Source organism: Hyla sarda, chromosome 8 (genome assembly GCF_029499605.1).
Source record: "Hyla sarda isolate aHylSar1 chromosome 8, aHylSar1.hap1, whole genome shotgun sequence".
NCBI lineage: Eukaryota > Metazoa > Chordata > Amphibia > Anura > Hylidae > Hyla > Hyla sarda.
The window spans coordinates 53,310,252-53,333,461 of record NC_079196.1 but is presented as its reverse complement, the minus strand read 5'-3'; the positions used below and the strand labels follow the sequence as shown (position 1 = coordinate 53,333,461).

Genomic DNA, 23,210 nt, shown 5'->3' with positions numbered 1-23,210 from the left:
ATAGGAAATAATTTACAAATCTGTTTAACTTTCTGGAGCCAGTTGATATATATAAAAAAAAGTTTTTTCCCTGGAATACCCCTTTAAAGCTTAATCAACATTAAATAAAAGGTGCCGTAAAACAAAATCTAAAATCCACCAAATGTAAAACACATATTACACATGTCCCCTAAGTGCTGTATTAAGCTTTTCTTAATATCCAATGTGTATTGAATAGGTATGGTGTCCTGTTTTATTCTAAATGTGGACACCAGAAATGAGTCTATTGATTGTGGGATGTAGCAGCTCTATTTTAGGGGACACGTGTAATATTTGTTATCACTGTATGTTACATTTGGTGGATTTTAGACTTTGTAATTAAAAGTGAAGTTTTATGGCACTTTTTTTTTTTTTTTTTTTTTTAGCACAATCTCAAAGACCAAAAATTTTTATTGAATGTCCATGATAAAATATAGGCAGGTGCCACATAAGGAAGGTCAGAAAACAGACTGTCATTTTCGGCTATATATCCTGTTTACATAAGGGGACGCACTTAAACACTGTCCTAAAAAAAAAAAAAAAAATTTATATAAATATATATATGAAAAAAAAGATCAAAAAGTCCCATCAAAACAAAAATGATACCGGTAAAAACTTCAGATTATCATCATTTCACTTAAAGAATACTGTAGAGTGACCTGTCGTGCTAAACCCATAACACATGGTTACAGCTAAGGATAAACAGTGACATACGGAGCTCTGTAGCCCATAATACAGAAGTGAGGAGTGTACTGTTGTGTGAAAATTAGTAACAGAAAAAAAAATGCATTACACATTTATTGCCTTTAAAACATGGATACAGAACAAAGAAGGATTTTACAAAAAAATAAGTATTTTCTCAGTATCCATAAATTCATATACACTAGGAATCATCAGAGCTGCACTGCATTTTATAAACATAACATGAGAAGTTATGGTTTGGTCTCTCTTCTATATGGATTAAGGTGTCCCGATCAAACACTAAGGCATGGCTGTGAGTCTGGAAAACAAGTAAAAAAAATGGCTGTATATTAGTCTCATGAACAAGTGAAATTTATTAAAAGGACACTCATTAAAAATTAGATTTTTTTTTGTACTCACTGTAAAATCTCTCTCTCTTTCTCGTAGCCTTAATTGGGGGACACAGAGACCATGGGTATTATGCTGCTGTCCACTAGGAGGCTGACACTAGGCAAAAAAAAAAAAAAAAAAAAAAAAAAGAAGTCGCCCACAGGCACTAAGCTAATCAGTTGTGTCACAAAGCAGTAGAAGCCAAACCACAAAAGAAGAAAACGTCCGAAGGACATGAAAAGTAACATTGTGTCCCCCAATAAGGCGACTGAGAAAGAGAGATTTTTTTGTACTCACTGTAAAATCTCTTCTTCTCGGTCGCCTTATTGGGGGAAACAGAGACCATGGGACGTCCCAAAACAGTCCCTGGGGTGGGTTAAACAACTGCCAGAGAAGGGAAGGTAAGGCCAGAGACTGATCCATAGCCATTCGCCCAACAGAATGGACGAGGCTCAGAAAAAAACGGAAGCCGGCAACAAACCACCAAAAAGCCCCAGCAAAACATGAGGGGCGAGGCAGGACCCAAAAAGGAGGGAACTGTGCAGAGACTGGGGTCCGAAAGCAGACTGAAGACAACAACTGGTCGCTCTGGAGGCCTGCTGAACCAAACCCGTCCCAGCAGGAGAGCAGAAAACACCTCTGATGAAATTAGACACAGGACCACCGTGGCCCGGCTAAAACACGGAACAGAGAGATAAGAGTACCTCTAATGCAGAGATTCATCTAAACAAGACAAACATGGCTAGGAAATGCCACTTCCAGAAGAGAAACGCGACAGAGAGGCTTGAAGAGAGCCCTGACAGGAGGCCTACCGCAACCATAGGACAGAGGCTGAGGAGAGAGAACAGAAAAAAAAACAGCTGCGCACGTCCAGCAAGACTCGGAAGGCAGAAACCAGAGCCACTAGAACGGGACGAAGAGAGAAATAAAGCAAAATTCATGAACCTTCCCGAGCACACGAAGAAAACTGACCAGAAAGAAGGCTAGGGCAAGATGCACCCGCCGACCACCCGAACCGCGAGGTCCTGACTCAAATTCTCAATCCTAAGGTCACCCGCGAAAATCCAGGTGGAAGAGAGAATCCAAGAGTACGCTGCCTAGCAAGAGAGGGAGAAGGAGGAACGCAAACAGACCGGAGGGAAGGAGCAGAGCCATTCGGAACACCGGAGCCACCACCCAGAGAAACAGAGAATCCCAGATCCAGAAAGAAATGGAGGGACCCTGGAGTCCCAATCCAGGAGAGGCGAAGAACCTCAAGCAGGAGTGAACACTCTGGCTGACGAGCCCCTAGGCTGGGGCGGGACACGGTGCGGCGAACAGCCTGCCTCTGCAGAGAAACGGCGGAGAAGAGCGGGACCAGAACCCTGCCATGGCCAGAGACAAGAATACCCGGAGTGGCGTAAGCATCAGGAAAAATCAATCCAGATCCCAAGGCATGGAAGGGGCCATCTGGAAGAGAGCCCAAGGCAAGGAGAGCCTAAAAAGGCAAGATACAGAGGGAGATGGACCTGAACGACTCTGTGGCCACCAGGGAAGGGATATCCTAGGGGGAGAATAGCGGCCAAGAGAAAAAGGCACCGCTAACCCTGAGGTCACCATGCCGCCCGTCACCCGCAAGAGACTAGGGGATAGACAAGGCTGATCAAGCACGGGATTCCAATGGACTGAGTGAACAAGAGAGGTAGCACCATGCTCCGGTCACCCAACCTAGAAAAATAAAGGAAAAAATGCTAACTAGACATCCCTAGCTAGAAAATAACAAACAGAAAAGACCAGGTCTGGAGAGAACTCCAGACCTATGTCTGCCTCCTAATGACACTAAGCTAAAACTGATTAGCTCAGTGCCTGTGGGCGGGGTATATCCTGCTGGGAGGAGCAGACTTCTTTTTTGCCTAGTGTCAGCCTCCGAGTGGACAGCAGCATAATACCCATGGTCTCTGTGTCCCCCAATAAGGCTAATTTTTGCTTTTGTAATGTACTTTGTTTAAATAAATAAAAATATATATGAAGTTTTCTATGTTTTATTTGGGTTTAAAAAAGCTGCCACTAGGTGTCTCCCACCTGTTTAGAGCACATTTTCCCCCATCTTTTGCACAGACTTTGGACTCCTGCTGGCCTGGCAGAAGTCCAAAATAAGGAAATGCTGAGAGAGGGGGTGGGGGGTGCAGCCTTATCCAATCATAGCTCATCTCACATACTGAACTGCTATGGGCTGTGTAGCAGAGTGAGGGAGGAAGTTCTCCCCTATATGGCTTCAGATGATGTCAAGCCTGCTGGTGGAACGCCCCTTCCCAGTCTGTGAATCTGACTGAGCAGAAAATACAGAGCAATATCAAGTTAGAAAACTAAAAAATGATAAAAATAAATTTAGTGGGTGGTTTATCATGATGAGGGCATTGAACTGGGAGCATTATAAAATTTCACAAGCTCACGAGAAGTACTCTAAGTAGCTATTAAATAGTACAGCAGGTTAGTTGCTGTATATTGTATATAGGTCATCATAAAAAGAGGATGTACCACAGTGTCCACCCTCATAATATTAGCACTATGTGAAGCACAGGATCAGTTTTACCCATGCTATGCTATTCCATCTTGCATTTTTTGCACTTTTGGCCTCTCTCTGGAAGTGGTCACTGACGGAACCCCTCATAACTGGCCCTATACTCTATGAAAAGGTGTCACTTGCCACTCATGGATCCAGCCATTGCGCTGCTGTGGATCCTGTGTGGGATGCATGAAGACATTTTTGCAGATGAACTGCAGCTGTCTATTTGAGCTAAAATGGGACAGGATATGGGGGTTTGTGGCTGGACCTGAAGAACAACTGTGTGCGCCTTGTAAACCAATGGGGATGATTTATCAAAACCTGTCCAGAGGAAAAGTTGCTGAGTTGCCCATAGCAACCAATCAGATCGCTTCTTTCATTTTTCAGAGGCCTTTTCAAAAATGAAATGAGATCTGATTGGTTGCTATGGGCAACTGGGCAACTTTTCCTCTGGACAGGTTTTGATAAATCTCCCCTATTGTCTCTGCTAATGAGTCAGGTACCAGAGCAAAATGCAGTTAGTCGGACTTGTCACTTTGCTAATGTGGGTTGTTGGTCGGACTGGAAGAACTGAATGTTTTACCTTATTGTCATCTTTATCTCTCCCAGACAAAACGATGCTAGGGAAGTTACCAATGTGTTCTATGTAAACCCCTTACTCATTTGTCCCTATATAAGGGGTACTCTGGTGGAAAACATTTTTTCTAATCAACTCATGCCAGAAAGTTAAACAGATTTGTAAATTACTTCTATTATAAAATCTGAATCCTTCCAGTACTTATCAGCTGTTATATGCATGCTCCAGAGGAAGTTATTTTCTTTTTTAATTTATTTTATGTCTAACCACAGTGTTCTCTGCTGACACCACTGTCCATGTCAGGAGCTAACCCCCGTAGGAGACCTCTCCTGCTTTGGACAGTTCATATACAAACATTTTTTTCCACTGGAGTACCCCTTTAACTGTGTGTTGATTAGTTTTTGGGACAGGTAATGACCTACCTGCCTGCCTTTGTAAAGGCAGTTGCTATAAGCCGCAGACTCCTTGGGATAGAAGGAGAAATCCTGGATAGAGGTAACATGTCTGGTTCTGTGCTGCATCACGTCTAGCAAAAACATCAGAAACTTTCCCAATGTACATGCTAACTATGGCACAAACAGTGTGAATACACCCCAATTTCTTTCCTTTTTTCATGGTTGGGCAAGAAATTCCAACTTACACAGAAAACGAAGGGTGAATGCTTGGAGGAACACTGTGGCCCTATTAATCAAAGGGATTCCAGAAAACAAAATTTTCCAGTGTATTAAATCTTTCCACAAGCCATCATCATAGGAGGATACTAATGATGATCTGTCAGGGTAGAGGTGTAGCAAGATGGGGGCTTGTGCCAGTAAGGAGCACCAAGAAGGCTTTCTGCCTTGAGCTTTGGATACAGGGCTTGGGTAGCAAACGGAATCATTTGCTCTGGGTAAAGAAAAGTCAAGCTATGACTAAGTTTATGTTATAGGAAATTGATTAGTAATTCTCTAATCTCATATATATGTATAATACTTACTACATCCCAAGATTCTTCCAGTGTGATCTTCTTAAGAATCTTCCCAGTCTCATTACAATGAAGATCTACATGCGCTTTGCCTTCTATGTCTGTCTGCGTTACAGCCACCACTATTAGGAGTTCAAGCTCATCTTCATACACCACCGTCTTGAATGTCTGAACAGGACATCAAAAAAAAAACAAAAAAAAACAGGAGATCACAGAACATCCGACTGAATGCTCTCAATGAGTTCTAAATGTTTTAATTTTTTTTATAATTATGTACTTATTCTAACACACAATACATGTTACTATACGGAAAATGAAGTGCAGGCATTTAACCCATTTACCTCTTGGTCTGGATCATCATCTAGTTTATTATACCGCTTTTTCACCATTCTCCCAGAGGCTGTGAAAGTCACCTGATTGTCCACCTAAAAATAAAATTGCCTAAGCGGTTAACACACAGGATGTATTTGATGCAGTTTTTAAGTTAAAGCCAGAAGTGAATGCATAAAATAAATTTTCAGTATAAAAAGGAAACCATAATCTATCTCAACATCACAATACATGTTTGAAGCATATGTGCGTGCAGAAAAGCTTTTCAGGATAAGCTGTCATATTGTGTGCACATGACAAGTACCACTATTTTTGGCCATTATATAATTTGTATATGGCATTTTTCACAAGGTTCCCTCAGTAAACACCATCTCTAATTTCCAGTTGTCCCTGAGCTAGTAAGTGTGCCACTATGATGGCTCCTATACACTGCATTCACACACAGAAGAGAGGACCGACCCTTCTCTCTAAAGCACAAGCTCAGAAGTAGCAGCATGGAGACCATTATAGAGCAGTACAGAGCAGGCTAAATTTCAAATGAAGTCTGGGGTCAAATACAGTCTGTTTTCTTCTGTCTCTCTCTCCAATCATTCTTAATACCCATAAACTTGTTAGGCAGCATGTAACCTGATCTCTCCATGGACTGCTAGTTTGTCTTGCCTAGCTTCTTCCATTTTCTTGTACTATTGAGCTATGCAAAACGTGGTCTAAATGACAGTGGCCATTTAAACCCCAGAAATGCTGAGGAAAAATTTAAAACCCTTTTAGAACATAGCCTATTTTGGGTGGAAGAGTTTTTTCTTGAATTTTCAATGTCACATTCTAAAAAAATATATATACATATATCTATTTTTTATTTTTATTTATTCCTCTGCTGATGTTATTTGCAAGGGTTCTATTTTACACTGCTCAAAAAAATAAAGGGAACATTAAGATAACACATCCTAGATCTGGAACTAATCATATGGAGTACTTTCATCTTTATAGTTGAATGTGCTGACAACAAAATCACACAAATATTATCAATGGAAATCAAATTTATCAACCCATGGAGGTCTAGATATGGAGTCACACTCAAAATCAAAGTGGAAAACCACACTACAGGCTGATCTAACTTTATGTAATGTCCTTAAAACAAGTCAAAATGAGGCTCAGTAGTGTGTTTGGCCTCCACGTGCTTGTATGACCTCCCTACAATGCCTGGGCATGCTCCTGATGAGGTGGCGGATGGTCTCCTGAGGGATGTCCCAGACCTGGACTAAAGCATCTGCCAACTCCTGGACAGTCTGTGGTGCAACGTGGCGTTGGTGGATGGAGCGAGACATGATGTCCCAGATGTGCTCAATCGGATTCAGGTCTGAGGAACAGGCGGGCCAGTCCATAGCATCAATGCCTTCCTCTTGCTGGAACTGCTGACACACTCCAGCCACATGAGGTCTAGCATTGTCTTGCATTAGGAGGAACCCAGGGCCGACCGCACCAGCATATGGTCTCACATGGGGTCTGAGGATCTCATCTCGGTACCTAATGGCAGTCAGGCTACCTCTGGCAAGCTCATGGAGGGCTGTTCTGCCCCCCAAAGAAATGCCACCCCACACCATTACTGACCCACCTCCAAACCGGTCATGCTGGAGGATGTTTCAGGCAGCAGAACGTTCTCCATGGTGTCTCCAGACTCTAGAAGAAAACGGGAAATGTCCAGCGCTTGACACAGGAACGATTCTTTTTATTAATACGCCAAAGTAGACATACAGGAACACGATAAAAAGTGACATGTTTCGGCTTGCACTAGAAAGCCTTAGTCATAGTGGTGAATTTGCCAATCTTGGTGTTCTCTGGCAAATGCCAAACGTCCTGCATGGCGTTGGGCTGTAAGCACAACCCCCACCTGTGGACGTCGGGCCCTCATACCTCCCTCAAGGAGTCTGTTTCTGACCGTTTGAGTGGACACATGCACATTTTTGGCCTGCTGGGGTTCATTTTGCAGGGCCCTGGCAGTGCTCCTCCTTGCACAAAGGCAGAGGTAGCGTTCCTGCTGCTGGGTTGTTGCCCTCCTACAGCCTCCCCCCATGTCTCCTGATGTACTAACCTGTCTCCTGGTAGCACCTCCATGCTCTGGACACTAGATGAAAAGTCACCAAGGTGATCACAAAATATAGTGTTGGGGCAACTGTTAGTACGCCTCTCCTGCAACATTTGGAGAAAGTGTGTGGGCCTTAGCATGAAATCTACTCCAGCTGGCCCATCTGGACTTTTTTTTAGAACGGCATAAGAAATGCCAGTCATTCCCACAATGCATAAACATACAACATTCTACATACCTGAGGGTCTCTGGTGGCAAATATGATGAAATCCTCAGTAACCTCATATTTATATGCATCATCATGAAGTTCCTTCAGTCTTAAAACACTACAGCAAAACAAGCAGTAAAGACTAACTATGTAAAAAAGCAAAAAGTAGGATTTGCTTATAACACGTCTTTTGAACCAACAGTAATGTTATCAAACACAAAATGAATGCCCCTTACACATTACACTTGTTGGCTGAACCCACCAGTCAGCCATGCAACATGTATGGTGGTCTCCTGACTCTTACCCCGGCCGACAGTTCATATGTATGGAACAATTAGGGGAGACAGCAGTTCAACAAATGTGTGTTCGTCAAAGATCGTATGTTTATGGGAAGCTTTGTGCATGCAAAAGTTCTGCTCTACTTGACATGTACAGCTTTTAATCCAAACAAAAGGCAAATAACTAACACTATCTGCCATATGATTGGCTAAGGTGCCCAATGAAACACAGATAACCACATATTCACAGTGTTAGGAAATGAGGAAATGCAGTCACTATAATTTGTATTGCATCCAGCAATGGCTAAATTTTATTATTATTTTTTTCAGTATAATACATTTTACTCACCTAATCTGATTGGGTTCAAAATGGATGATTCTTTCAGAAGAATCAGGGTGAAAGTGGATCACATCAGGCTCTAAAGCACAAGCTTTCATATCACGTATTCCATTCTTTGCCTGAAACAGTCAAACGGGATATAAGGAAATAGGGATATAAGTGAATAACCAGAGATGGAAATGATAATAACTAACCATGTTACATCAAGTAAAAATGTGCCTGTTTATAGTGGCAATTGTGTTTACATGCACCAACAAAGGAAAAAAAAACATAATAAATTATACTACATCATCAACCACTTGTGGACTGCCAAACAACTAAATGTCCCGCTGTAGTGGCAGGAGAGCATGCTGTCGGGGCAGCCTCTGACAGCCAAACTATTTAGTGAGAAGGCAGACAGTTTATGATCCTCCCTGCCTTCCACTTACTGTGTATATATATATTATATATATATATATATTATTATATATATATATATATATATATATATATATGATCGACAGATTATCGGTATGGCCGATATTGTCGGCTGATAATCACAATTTTGGGCATTATCGGTACCGGCAATTACCTTGCCGATAAGCCGATAATGTTCCCGGGGCCCACGCTACTTCTTGCTCCTGCTGTGTCCTGCTTTACGCTGTGCGCAATGACGAGTGACGTGACGTGCGCGACGTGACGTCACCGTCAGCGCGCAGAGTGACAGTTCAGGAGGACGCCACCGAAGCCAGATGTGGAGTGGACCCCAGGAACAGGTTATTATAAAACCGGGGATGGGGGAGGCAATGCGGCCGGTGCGGGGGGGGGGGGGGGGTCTGTCGCGGTGCTGCAGGTCGGGGGCGGTGATAGGTCTCAGGACCCCCGGACAGGCAGGGGGAGAGAAGCGGGAGGCGCCGGCGGCCTATGGCACCGCAAAAGCCACTGCAGTGCATTGATTTAAAGAGCCCGCTTTAAATCAATGATCTGCAGCGGTGTCGCGGGGGGATAAATAGCCGATAACTTATACCAGAATATCGGTATAAGTTATCGTCCATCGGCCCTAGCCTCCACCGATTATCGGTAACGGTATCGGCCCTAAAAAAACGATATCGGTCGATCCCTAATATATATATGTTCAACAGGCAGCAAAAATGTTTCCTGCTTCTGTCCTGAAGGTTGGCGGGGGCTAGGTAGCCGAAGGAATTGATGTGCCTTAGTCTTGACAGTAAGGGGCCTGCATTCCCCATTAACTTCACTTACATTACTGGTACACTTGTGTGGGGACATAGGTTAAATTTTATAATTTGAAGAAAAAAAAAAAAAAAAAAACGCGCAACTTTTACTTCCTTACTCCCTGTTCCCTAGAAATTTTTGTCCGCCCTGTATTACCAAATATTTAGAAGAGCTATCTGGAGATGTAAGTGTTAACTTATCTGAAAACTATGATAAGCTCTATAGCAACCTGCAAACAACTTGTGAATATGACTGGGGGGGAAGCTGGAATTTCGGTGACCTTAAAAGAGAACTTGTCCCGATGAAAATGCAGCCCATTCTGATGGCATCATGTTTAGAGTGAGAGGAGCACTGAGCAGATTGATGAATAGTTTTATGGTCTAAGTTCCAGGGTAACTTATCTTTCATTCATGTAAATCTTTGCTCATGCTGGGAAAAGATGGGGGCGGTCCAACTCAGTGATTGACAGCTGTGTATGATTGTTCACATAGAGAGCTGTCAATCACTGAGCAGGACCGCCCACATAACGACTTAGCCTAAAATGAGCAGAGATTTACACGAATAAAGTTACACTGGAACTTTTCCTAAAAACTATGTAAAATCTGTTCACCTCCTCTAATAATATGATGTCTGCAGATTAGACTGCATTTTCAACGTGACATTTTCTATTATAAACGGGATCTCTCACTAACGAATTTGGTGCCATCTTCTTTTGGATTGGGTGAGAGCAATATGACCCCCACTAATTGACAGTAGATTACTACGGTCGTTCCTACTTGGCCTTTTAGGGGGCTGCAGGGTTGACCGATACAAATTTATGAACATAGACAAATTCAGTGCTCGGCAACGTTCAGAAGACCCATAGAGAAGAGTAGAGCAGTGGTCTAGTATGCACACTGCTGCTTCATTCTCTAGAAGAGATGACTGACAACCTCTCTCATGATCAGTGCGGATAGAAGATAAGTTTTAATCTCATGATACGGATAACCCCTTTAACGTGTTGACTGCCGTTGGCTGTGTGGGCATGCTGGGAGATGTAGTTTTGCAACATCTGGAGGTCCGCAGGTTGGAGACCACTGATATAGAATAATGCAGTTTTTAAAGGGGACTCCCATGGAAAACTTTTTTTTTTTTTTTTTTTTTTTTTTTAAATAAACTGGTGCCAGAAAGTTAAACAGATTTGTAAATTACTTCTATTAAAAAATCTTAATCCTTCTAGTACTTTTTAGGGGCTATGGGGGTACTTTTTAGGGGCTACTACAGAGGAAATGCTTTACTTTTTAGATTTCTCTGATGTCATGACCACAGTGCTCTCTGCTGACCTCTGCTGTCCATTTTAGGAACTGTCCAGAGAAGGAGAAAATCCCCATAGCAAACATATGCTGCTCTGGACAGTTCCTAAAATGGACAGCAGAGGTCAGCACTGTAGTCATGACATCAGAGAAATCTAAAAAGTAAATATGTAGTTTTTAGCCTCTACAAAGTACTGGAAGGATTACGATTTTTTAATAGAAGTAATTTACAAATCTGTTTAACTTTCTGGCACCAGTTGATTTAAAAAAAATAAATAAATAAAAAAGTTTTCCACGGGAGTACCCCTTTAAGTAATACAACTCCTTTCTGCTACAGCACCATGTATATAAGGAAACACATGAATGCCTTGAAATTTCAGTACATTGCCCTTAAAGTGGATCATTTACCAGGCTGTGGTCATCCATGGACAGGATGTGATAGGTTCCTTTCTCTTTTTTCTTATTGGGTGTAACAATATAATGCCAGGGATAGCCACCAACTTGAAAAGCATTTTCAAGACAAGGCACTTCAAACAGAATTGGAGGTCTCTCTGAAAAACAAAAAATGGCACCACAGGTTATTGTGACATGTACAGCAACAATCTTCTTTATAATATGCCATAAATCACTGGTCTTAAACAAACCACATTTTAAAAAGAAATTTATTTGAAACATGCCCAAAAAATTATCTATTGCATTAATTTCCTTAAAGTTGCCCCAAAAAATCTAAAATTGGTCATTGTGAAAGAAATCTGGGTGACAACCAATATATCTGGAGTTGCACTCAAGAATTATCTATTTTTAAACAGCAATTCCTCTAAGGCTGCTTTCACACTATAAAGCTGCTCTGTTTTTTAACCCCTTAAGGACACAGCCCATTTTCACCTCTAGGACGCAGCCCTTTTTTGCACATCTGACCACTGTCACTTTAAACATTAATAACTCTGGAATGCTTTTAGTTATCATTCTGATTCAGAGATTGTTTTTTCGTGACATATTCTACTTTAACATGGTGATAAATTTTTGTGGTAACTTGCATCCTTTCTTGGTGAAAAATCCCAAAATTTGATGAAAAAATAGAAAATTTTGCATTTTTCTAACTTTGAAGCTCTCTGCTTGTAAGGAAAATGGATATTCCAAATATTTTTTTTGGGATTCACATATACAATATGTCTACTATATATTTTCATCATAAAATTGACAAGTGTTTACTTTTGGAAGACACCAGAGGGCTTCAAAGTTCAGCAGCAATTTTAAAATTTTTCACAAAATTTTCAAACTCGCTATTTTTCATGGACCAGTTCAGGTTTGAAGTGGATTTGAAGGGTCTTCATATTAGAAATACCCCATAAATGACCCCATTACAAAAACTGCACCCCCCAAAGTATTCAAAATGACATTCAGTAAGTGTTTTAACCCTTTAGGTGTTTCACAGGAAAAGCAGCAAAGAAAAGGATAAAATTTATACTTGAATTTGTAGCCCAATTTCTCTCGAGTAAGCACATACCTCATATGTCTATGTAAATTGTTCGGCGGGCGCAGTAGAGGGCTCAGAAGCGAAGGAGCGACAAGGGGATTTTGGAGAGTACGTTTTTCTGAAATGGTTTTTTGGGGGCATGTTGCATTTAGGAAGCCCCTATGGTGCCAAAACAGCAAAAAAAAAAAAAACATGGCATACCATTTTGTAAACTAGACCCCTTGAGGAACGTAACAAGGAATTAAGTGAGCCTTAATACCCCACAGGTGTTTCATGACTTTTGCATATGTAAAAAAAAAATAATAATTTTCACTAAAATGTGCGTTTCCCCCCAAATTTCAAATTTTTGCAAGGGTTAATAGCAGAAAATACTCCCCAAAATTTGTAACCCCATCTCTTCTGAGTATGGAGGTACTCCATAAGTTGACCTGAAGTGCATTACGGGCGAACTACAATGCTCAGAAGAGAAGGAGTCATATTTGGCTTTTTGAGAGCAAATTTTGCTCGGGGGGCATGTCGCATTTAGGAAGCCCCTATGGTGCCAGGACAGCAAAAAAAAAAAAACGACATGGCATAACATTTTGGAAACTAGACCCCTCGGGGAACGTAACAAGGGGTTAACTGAACCTTAATACCCCACAGGTGTTTCACGACTTTTGCATATGTAAAAAAAATAATTTTGCTTGGTTTAGCAAAAAAATTTACATTTTTAAAAAAGGTAATAGCAGAAAATACTCCCCAAAATTTGAAGCCCAATTTCTCCCGATTCAGAAAACACCCAATATGGGGATGAAAAGTGCTCTGCTGGCGCACTACAGGTCTCAGAAGAGAAGGAGTCACATTTGGCTTTTTGGAAGCAAATATTGCTCTGGGGGCATGCCGCATTTAGGAAGATCCTATGGTGCCAGGACAGAAAAAAAAAACCCACATGGCATACCATTTTGGAAACTAGACCCCTTGGGGAACGTAACAAGGGGTAAAGTGAACCTTAATACCCCACAGGTGTTTCACGACTTTTGACTATGTAAAAAAAAAAATTTTTTTTTTTACACTAAAATGCTTGTTTTCCCCCAAATTTTAAATTTTTACAAGGGATAATAGCAGAAAATACCCCCAAAAATTTGTAACCCCATCTCTTCTGAGTATGGAAATACCCAATAAGTGGACGTGAAGTGCACTGGGGGCGAACTACAATGCTCAGAAGAGAAGGAGCATCATTGAGCTTTTGGAGAGAGAATTTGGCCATGTGCATTTCCAAAGCCCCCCTGTGGTGCCAGAACAGTGGACCCCCCCACATGTGACCCCATTTTTAAAACTACACCCCTCACGGAAGGTAATAAGGTGTGCAGGGAGAATTTACACCCCACTGGCATTTGACGGATCTTTGGAACAGTGGGCTGTGCAAATTAAAAATTTTATTTTTCATTTTCACAGACCCGTTTCAAAGATCTGTCAGACACCTGTGGGATGTAAATGCTCATTGTACCCCTTGTTACATACCGTGAGGGGTGTAGTTTCCAAAATGGGGTCACATGTGGGTATTTATTGTTTTGCACTTATGTCAGAACCGCTGTAAAATCAGCCACCCCTGTGCAAATCACCAATTTAGACCTCAAATTTACATGGTGCACTCTCCCTTCTGAGCCTTGTTGTGCATCCCCAGAACACTTTGCGCCCACATATGGGGTATCTCCGTCCTCAGGAGAAATTGCGTTACAAATTTTGGAGGCTTTTTTTCTTTTACCGCTTGTGAAATTTTAAAGTATGGGGCAACACCAGTATGTTAGTGTATAAAAATGTTTGTTTTTTTACACTAACATGCTGGTGTAGACCCCAACTTTACCTTTTCATAAGGGGTAAAAGGAGAAAAAGCCCCCCAAAATTTGTTAGGCAATTTGTTAGGCATATGTGGCCCTAAACTGTTGCCTTGAAATATGACAGGGCTCCAAAGTGAGAGCGCCATGTGCATTTGAGGCCTAAATTAGGGATTTGCATAGGGGTGGACATAGGGGTATTCTACACCAGTGATTCTCAAACAGGGTGCCTCCAGCTGTTGCTAAACTCCCAGCATGCTTGGACAGTCAATGGCTGTCCGGAAATTCTGGGAGTTTTTGTTTTGCAACAGCTGGAGGCTCCGTTTTGGAAACACTGCTGTAGGATACGTTTTTCATTTTTTATTGGGGGGGAAGGGGTGGTGGGGGGGGGGGCAGTGTACGTGTGTATATGTAGTGTTTTACTCTTTATTTTATGTTAGTGTAGTGTTTTTAGGTTACATTCACACTGCAGCTCAAAACTTGAAGCAGGGAACTCACTGTAATCCGCCGCCAGTGTGAATGTAACCTGTACATTCACATGGGAGGGGGGGGCAAAACTACAACTCACAGCATGCACTGACAGAACGTGCATGCTGGGAGTTGTAGTTTTGCAACAGCTGGAGGCACACTGGTTGGAAAATACCGAGTTAGGTAATAGAACCTATTACCTAACTCGGTATTTCCCAACCAGTGTGCCTCCAGCTGTTGCAGAACTACAACTCTCAGCATGTACTGATTGCCAAAGGGAATGCTGGGAGATGTAGTTATGCAACAGCTGGAGGCACGCAAGTACAACTCCCAGCATGCCGAGACAGCCATTTGCTGTTCCTGAATGCTGGGAGTTGCAGTTTTGCAAGATTTAGAGGGGTTCAGTATGGAGATCACTGACAGTGGTCTCTAAACTGTGGCCCTCCAGATGTTGCAAAACTACAAATCTCAGCATGCTAAGACAGCAAACTGCTGTCTGGGCATGCTGGGAGTTGTAGTTTTGTAACATCTGGAGGGCTACAGTTTAGAGACCACTGTCAGTGATCTCTAGCCTGAACCCCTCTAAATCTTGCAAAACTACAACTCCCAGCATGCCAACACAGCAAACAGCTGTCAAGGCATGGTGGGAGTTGTAGTTTTGCAACATCTGGAGGGCGACAGTTTAGAGACCACTCTCTAAACTGTCGCCCTGCAGATGTTGCTAGGCAACAGACTCCCGGACACGCGGCGTCATACTCACCTCCACCGCCGCCGTGATCACAGCCGCCGGGTAAGTGATCGCCGCTGCCGCCGCCACTACACGGTTCCCCCCGCTGTGCCCAGACACCGATGGGTGGGCATAGCGGGGGGGAACCGAACTTTAACCCCCCCCGCCCCCAGTCTGCTATTGGTCGGTCGCTCGGCCGATCAATAGCAGGGATAGGAGGGGTGGCAACCCTGCCACCTCACTCCTATCTCTTCAAGGGGGATCGAGGGTGTCTTCAAGGGGGACCCTCGATCCCCCTTATTTTATCGCGGAGCCGCCGTTGATGGGCAGGGGGAGAGCGCTCCCCCTGCAAACACCATAGATGCCGTGATCAGAACTGATCACGGCATCTATGGGGTTAACGGCTGTGATTGACAGCTGAGTCCCACCCGCGATCTCCTGCGCTGCCCGCGGCAGAGCAGGAGATCGCTTGGACGTATGCATACGTCCATTTGCGCGAACGTGTAATTCGCCTGGACGTATGCATACGTCCAATAGCGGGAAGGGGTTAAAGACCAGTTCCAACTGGGAAAACCCTTAAAAATGGCCATTAAACGGCCATTACAAAATACCATTCAAGTCTATGGGATTTTGTGATTAGCCGTTATCACGGACGTTATTTGTGACGGGAGAAAAAGTGTTACATGCACAAATTTTTTCTACCGTCACACAAATAACGTCCGCTATTCATAACAAGCTATAACAGGTGATAACGGCTAATCACAAAATCCCATAGACTTAAATGGGATTTTGCAACAGTCGTATGGGATTTTGTAAAGGCCGTTTAACGGCCATTTTAAGGGTTTTCCTAATGGGATATTATAATGGGTCTTTAAATCGGAACAACTTATAGTGTGAAAGCATCCTAACATGACATGCGATAGACAGCAACTTGTATGGGTGACTGCAGGATCACATATTGGACAAGCTGTACTTTAGCATGCAATAGCTGGCAGATTTCTTTGTAGCTGTTGGCGTTTTCCAGCACTTCCCATCTCTAATACTAAGTGCGAGGGTCCGACTGCTGGGACAACCACTGACCACATAATTAGAGGCCAATTGTCCTCTAAGTGAATGGATCGGCAGCTTCCAAACACACAGCGCTTGTCAATGTTTGGAAGCCTCATAAATAGTGAATGAAGTGGTGGCTGAGCATGTGCACTGCCTCTACATGCATTAGAGGGACAACTGACCTCAGTTCTTGAGATAGGTGGGTGTCCCAGCGGTCAGATACCAATTAGCTATCCTGTGAATAGAGGATAACTTTCAATCTTGGGATATCCGCTCTCCTATTTGTATACTTTACCAAAAATCAGTACCTGTCAAAGTGATATTGCAAGGAATTCCAAATGGAAAGTCTCCAACCGTCCCAGTTTCACCTCTCCAACTGCAAGTCTCCCCTATGACACATTTCTGCTGCATACACTAAAAAGAGAAGATTGGAAGGACAGTGTGAATTGGAACGACAAATCGCAAACCAACAGATGTTAATTTATAGCACTAGATTAACAGGTAACCCATGAAAATGAAGTTGCCACATCCTATTCTGACCAGATAGGCTTCTTTCTAAATATTTTATTACGGGTTCAGGAAAACATTCATCTAAAAAACATACTAGATATAAAAGGAGTTTGTATGAAATTGACTTTTGATAAAACATCCCCATGTGAACATAACACATACACCGTTGCAATCAGCTTTTGTATTCCTTGTATGCATTTCCATAGTAACAGACTACAAACAAACCCTGTGTAGTCTCATCCGGATATTCCCTTTCATCTGTTACCAAGAAGTAGGGGGCAGATAAAAGAGTATGGGGGGAGATTTATCAAAACCTGTGAAGAGGAAGAGTGGTGCAGTTGCCCATAGCAACCAGAGTGCTTCTTTCATTTTTAAAGAGGCCTGGGAAAAATGAAAGTAGCGATCTGATTGGTTGCTATGGGTAACTGCACCAGTCTTCTCCCTATGACTTTAGGATCAACTAAAAACCAAGGCCATGTGCAAAGTTGCTTCATTCTTCATAATCGGTGGTATTTGGGGGGGGGGGGGGGGGGGGGGAGTAGACATTCACTTGACAGCCCCTTTAAAGGAAAACCTTGAAAAAAGAGAAACCGGAACCCCAAAATGGTCAACGAACCACACACACTAACATATATCACAATAAAAGCTTTCATGTTATACTTTTAAACCTGTTGCTTGTCTATTTTTATTTAAAAAAAAAAAAAGTAGTTATTCTGGCCATGCTTAAAGAGGTGTAGCCTTGGGTTTTCTGTGCCCTAGGGCCATACATCTCTGTTGTCTGAATGCCTGCCTCCTTGCCGTTTGACGCGCTCGGCTTACAGCTCCCATATGTAAGCTGTTGATTCCAATTGCAGCATAGGCATGGTGAGCTGTAGTCACACTCTATTTTCACACCCGACACATATGCCATAAAAAATGACAGCGGAGACAGAAGTGCTCCCGTCTGTCAGCGCGCGAGTTAGAACAGAGGCCGTGGCTTCAACAGCTCAGCTCACTTGCGCTGCAGGAGAAAATGATGGTGCAAGCGCAAAACTTAAGCAGGGCTTAGCGCGTAAGCTGGTGGTTCAGTGACCATTTTGGGCATAACAGATTTGCTATAAAAAGGGGCTATCCGGAGACTAGAAAAGATGTATATGTTGCTAAGGCGGCAATGCCAATAAAAAAAACCTACTTCTCTACCTTGCTCCCTTGGGGATTCCTGTCCTCTGCTGAATGCTTCAGCTGCTTCTTCCAAGATGTACTTGCCTCTGCAGTGACGGCCCGTTCAGCCAATCACTGACTAAGCAAGACATCTAATGGTAAGGTCATACATTTTTTTCATCTGTCATTTGATATGATCTTATACAGTTTTCATGTGTGGCTTCTGGTTGGTATAAGTCTAGGGGTATCTGAGTATTTGTATCCATTGTAAAAGGCAAAACCTAGTTCTGCAGTTTACCAGTCAGCTATGTTATAGAATGAAGAAACCTGGACCATGCTAGGGTTTTAGGATGATGTAAGAGTGGGTCCAAACCTCTCACCTGTTGTATAAAAGCTATAATACGGCCAAATAATACTTGAGCACTTATTTAACACCTACCTCCTTAGCAATTTGCTCAAAACTGTAGAGCCGAACCAACCCAGGACTGTGCATTACAACCAGTATGCCATCAGCGATCATCGCATCAGTCACATTAAGGCCAAAAACCTGTTAAGACCAGATAAAATATTAATACGGATATCAAGTTACTAAACGGTCTTCATTTGGTTTACTCTGTACTTTAAATGCAGCAACTATCAGACTGCAGATTAAAAATAAATAGGGCAAATAATGCCATTGATCTCCACATTTAAGGTCTGTACCAAGTCTGAAGGCAAACACTATTGGTGACAAGTGATTCATGGATGACCAACTGGATGAATCTGCTTTATAAAAGACTTGTCACATTTATAGTATGTAATACAATATAGTTTACACTTTATATATCAGAATTCATAGCTTTTTCCCACCAATATTATTCATCGCCTACACATAAAGGCACCATAGCGCTCAACCACTGATGTAGCAATTCCAGAAAGTTACAAATGCAGCACTATTTCCAGAGCAGTAACACATTCCCTCCAAACTCATACTATGTTAGTGCCATCACATGATTCATTCGCTGTCCAGCAATTTGAAATAATAGTCCCAGGACAAGAGGAAAACTTAGAGAGGCAAAATAAGATGCTGGGTCCCATAAAGCCACACAGACAGGACAGGTTCAAGAATTAATAAGTTGAAAGAAGACAAGGGTCCATTAATTCAACCCTATTGTGTTGATCCAGAAAAAAAAAAAAAAAAAACATGAGGCTGATGACAATTGGCCCATAGCAGAGAAATAAATTCCTGGACCAACATTCTATCCACATAAATCTAGTATCCAGAACCTGTAATATTATAACCCCCCCCCCCCTTAGACTATGGAACTTTTTGCCACATGATGTTGTAATGTCTGATTCATTAAACTAGTTTCAATGCTTTTACAGTAAATAATCCTTTCTGTTATTTCACATGTATATGCTTTTCTTTACTCCATATCCCCTTCCCAGGCCCCCTGCTCTTCCCCCCCTCTCCCAAGGCCCCCGGACTCTTTTCCTCTTCTTCACTATCCGACCTAGACTGTCATTAAGATTTCTCACAGGCCAAGACTCGTCTCCACATAACTTGCCAGATGAAGATTTTAGGCTCCTTTCCCCAGCCCAATGCCCACCTCTTTATAAATCCCCTATGTATATTGCCCAACAATAATAGTGCCCCCTCCCATATTGCTTCCATATGGAAGTAGGCCCCCTCTGTGCGCCAATACAGTTGTGGTCCCCCACACCTCCAGCATACAGTTGTAGGACCTCACACTGCCTCAATATAGTTGTAGGCCCCCATATAGTTCTCTACTGCCCAGCTTCGGTTCTCCACTGCTCCTCTGGTCCAGGGACCTACTCCTATAGCCCATAGCAGTAGATCCCCAGTCTAAAGGAGCAGTGGAGAACTAAATTTAAACAGTAGTTACCATCCATAGCAGCCCGGTGCCTGAGCTTCTTCTGCTCCGCTCCTAATTGCAACAACATCAGCTAGAACCAGCAGCCACTGCTCACGTCATCTCTGCATTTGAAGAAGTGACCCCTGGGAGTACAAGTACCCCAGGTTGCTCTAGACGTAGAAGATGCCCCCATGTCATGGTTACCGACCTAGGTATAAAAAGATCGCTAGAAAGATCTCTGTATTGTCCATTCATATATTGTAATCAAATCTTCCCTAAGACGTCTCTTCTCCACACTAAATAACCTGTTTTGGTATCTATTTCACCATCACCATTAATTAACAGTTTAGCCATGTCCTTCTTATAAACAGGCACCCAAATTGGGCCTAATACTCCATAACCTAATTATTTATACAGAGGCAAAACTATCTTCTTGTCACAAGGTGATCGCTTACACGTTTCAAGAGGCAGTGGGGCCCTAATGATGTTTCAACGTTCAATTTTATTTATGCAGTTTTTCAATTGAAAGGCAGGAATGTATCATACATGAAAGTAGTGTATAATTTGTAACTTTTTGGAATTACTATATCACTGGTCGAGTGCAATGGTACCTTTGTGTGTGTATATGGCAATATCAGGGAAAGACTTCAAAGGAACCAAGCTCCACGGCACTGAATGACCACAACAGGTGAACCATAAAAGGGAGTTTATTTGACCAGTATGCAACGCGTTTCGCTGCGCACGCGCAGCGAAACGCGTTGCATACTGGTCAAATAAACTCCCTTTTACGGTTCACCTGTTGTGGTCGTTCAGCGCCGTGGAGCCGGGTTCCTTTGAAGTCTTTCCCTGATATTGCCGTACATCTACCGGAGGGCAGCAGTCAACCTAGGATCATTCTATGTTTATATCATTGTTGTGTATGAAGTTGCACAACCACCCAGGGTGAGCAATTTATTAATATTTTTACCTCACCACGGGATCTCTACGTTACTACTCTATGAAGCGCCTGTCTCTTCTATTTGTGTGTATATGACGTTCTTGAGATTTTATTGAACCTTCTCATGATTAAGTTGCTTCAATGTTTGCATGAACCCGTTTAAGGTTCTCCCGTAGACTGAATGAAGAGGTGATAATACTTATTGCAGATTACCCCCTCTGATCAGATCAAGATTTCAAGAACCAGCAGAATTATTATTTTTTATTTTTTGCAAAAGCCTAGGCATAAACTAAAAAAGGGAAATACGCCATTACATTAGAGTTACCCATTTATAAACTGCTGTCTGCTTGCTGCTGGAACAACCATATTCAGACAAACTAAACTGATTTTTAGTGGATGAACGTTCTGCAATAAATCTGCTGTACGTGAACTTTCTTTTTCAATTCTTCTTACTACTGAAGTGCTTCTAGCATAGAAAAGTGTCTACACTACAAGCAAAATACACTCCATCTAGATCCTGCCTCCAGAGCACTGAGACTGCTTTAACATAACCAATTTTTATGTCATTTTTTGGTGCAGTATGTAAGACTTATATGGTAAAGAAATTACATAAATAAAATGCAACCAGATTTTTTTTTTTATCTACTCCTAGTTTGGGCTTCAAAAACTACTTCAAAATAGCTAGGCTATGGTCTTATGTGAGGTATGTCTACAATATAGAGGTGTGCTGACATGACATACTGCAGCAGTCAGTCCAGTTCCCAAATGTTTGCTTTTATATTGCAGGGCTCAAAAGTCTGATCCAATATACCATATTTTTCAAAACTGGGGGGGGGGGGAGGTGGGGCAGTTGGTGAGTCTTATACGGCGAATACACACCTATCGCGGCGGTCCCTGCGGCCATCAACAGCCGGGACCCGCGGCTAATACAGGACATCACCAATTAACCCTTTAGACGCGGCGATCAAAACTGACCGCCGCGTCTGAAGCGAAAGTGACACTAACCCGGTAAAATCGCGGCATCCCGAACAGCTTACAGGACACCGGGGGGGACCTCACCTGCCTCCTCGGTGTCTGCTCAGTGCCGGGATCCCCTGCATGGCCGGCGCTCTCCTTCGACGTCATCACGTCGTCTGAGAGCGTGGATCCCGGGGAAGAAGACGTCTGGAGCGTCGGGGACACCACGGGGATGCAGCGACAGCGATGGAGCGACATCGAGGGCAGCGGTGACACGTGAGTATTACCTCCTATACCAGTGGTCTTCAAACCTGCGGACCTCCAGACGTTGCAAAACTACAACTCCCAGCATGCTCGGACAGCCAATGGCTCTCCGGGCATGCTGGGAGTTGTAGTTTTGCAACATCTGGAGGTCCGCAGGTTGAAGATCACTGGTGGGTTCAGAATCTTTTTTTTTTTTCTAGATTTTGCACCTTTAAAATTGGGTGCGTCTTATATGCCGGTGCGTCCTATAGGGTGAAAAATACGGTACTTCTAAATCCTGCAAAATAGAAGTAAACGTTGGGGAAATTAACCAAATGTTCCTGTCACAAATAGGCTAAGGCGTAGATTTATCAAACCTTGTGAGAAAAACTGGAGTGATTTTCCAATAGCAACCAATCACAGCCCAGCTTTCACTTTACCAAAGCTCGTTAGCTGAGCTGTGATTGGTTGCTGTGGAAAAATCTCTTCACTTTTTCTCATCACACAGTTTGATAAAATTGGGCCTATAGGTCCAAGCGCACCCCCCCCCCCCATTCCCCCCCCCCCCCCCCCCCCAACGATCTCCTCTACAGGCCCCAGTTACTCAGGTGTTCTGTACTCAATGTGCTCTGGCCCCCAACCCAAGCTTCAGTGATGGCCCGCTTAGCCAATCACCGGCTGAGCTTAGGGTCCTGTCTTAGCCAGTTGATTGGCCATCACAATTCTTAAAGATTTAATTTCAAAATTGGTATCTAGTTTTTCCAAACCATTAGCAAAATCAGTTTCTAGCAGTTTCTAGCCGTGTGATCAAAGAACAGAAGAGCACAATGTGCGGACATGCCCGCTTCTGGTCATCCTCGGATTAAACACTGCACCCTCAGTACAGAACTACCACAAATAAATGCAGCTCTCAGAGTCACTTATAGATTAATTTTATAAGGGAAATACGCAAACAGCAATTCCGTCATATATATAGGATTGTTCTTTCTGCAAGCAGGAGTGATCTAATAAAAGGATCCTAAACTTGTTTGTATGACTACAAACACCACTGCCTAATATTAAGAATATTGGGAAGATTACATGGGCTGAATGGTTCTTATCTACCGACACATT

The 23,210-nt window shown here is 42.7% G+C and overlaps 1 protein-coding gene across 13 annotated transcripts in view; it reads right to left on the bottom strand.

Annotated features, from left to right (window-relative positions):
• Positions 1-413: 413 nt before the first annotated feature.
• Positions 414-23,210, bottom strand: part of DCAF17 (DDB1 and CUL4 associated factor 17) — a 41,272-nt gene continuing 18,475 nt past the window's right edge. For 5 of the 13 annotated variants that reach the window (XM_056534371.1, XM_056534372.1, XM_056534370.1 and 2 more), the window contains 9 exons: positions 18,544-18,651; positions 16,763-16,868; positions 11,327-11,469; positions 8,424-8,533; positions 7,827-7,914; positions 5,517-5,600; positions 5,188-5,343; positions 1,120-1,206; positions 643-1,018 (listed from right to left, as the gene is read on the bottom strand). In XM_056534371.1, the coding sequence (XP_056390346.1) occupies positions 902-1,018; positions 1,120-1,206; positions 5,188-5,343; positions 5,517-5,600; positions 7,827-7,914; positions 8,424-8,533; positions 11,327-11,469; positions 16,763-16,868; positions 18,544-18,651 (999 nt within the window). In that variant the 3' untranslated portion in view covers positions 643-901. Of the gene's footprint in view, positions 545-638; positions 1,019-1,119; positions 1,207-5,187; positions 5,344-5,516; positions 5,601-7,594; positions 7,693-7,826; positions 7,915-8,423; positions 8,534-11,326; positions 11,470-16,762; positions 16,869-18,543; positions 18,652-23,210 lie in introns of those variants that run through there. The other 8 variants (XM_056534379.1, XM_056534381.1, XM_056534382.1 and 5 more) reach the window with 5 other exon arrangements.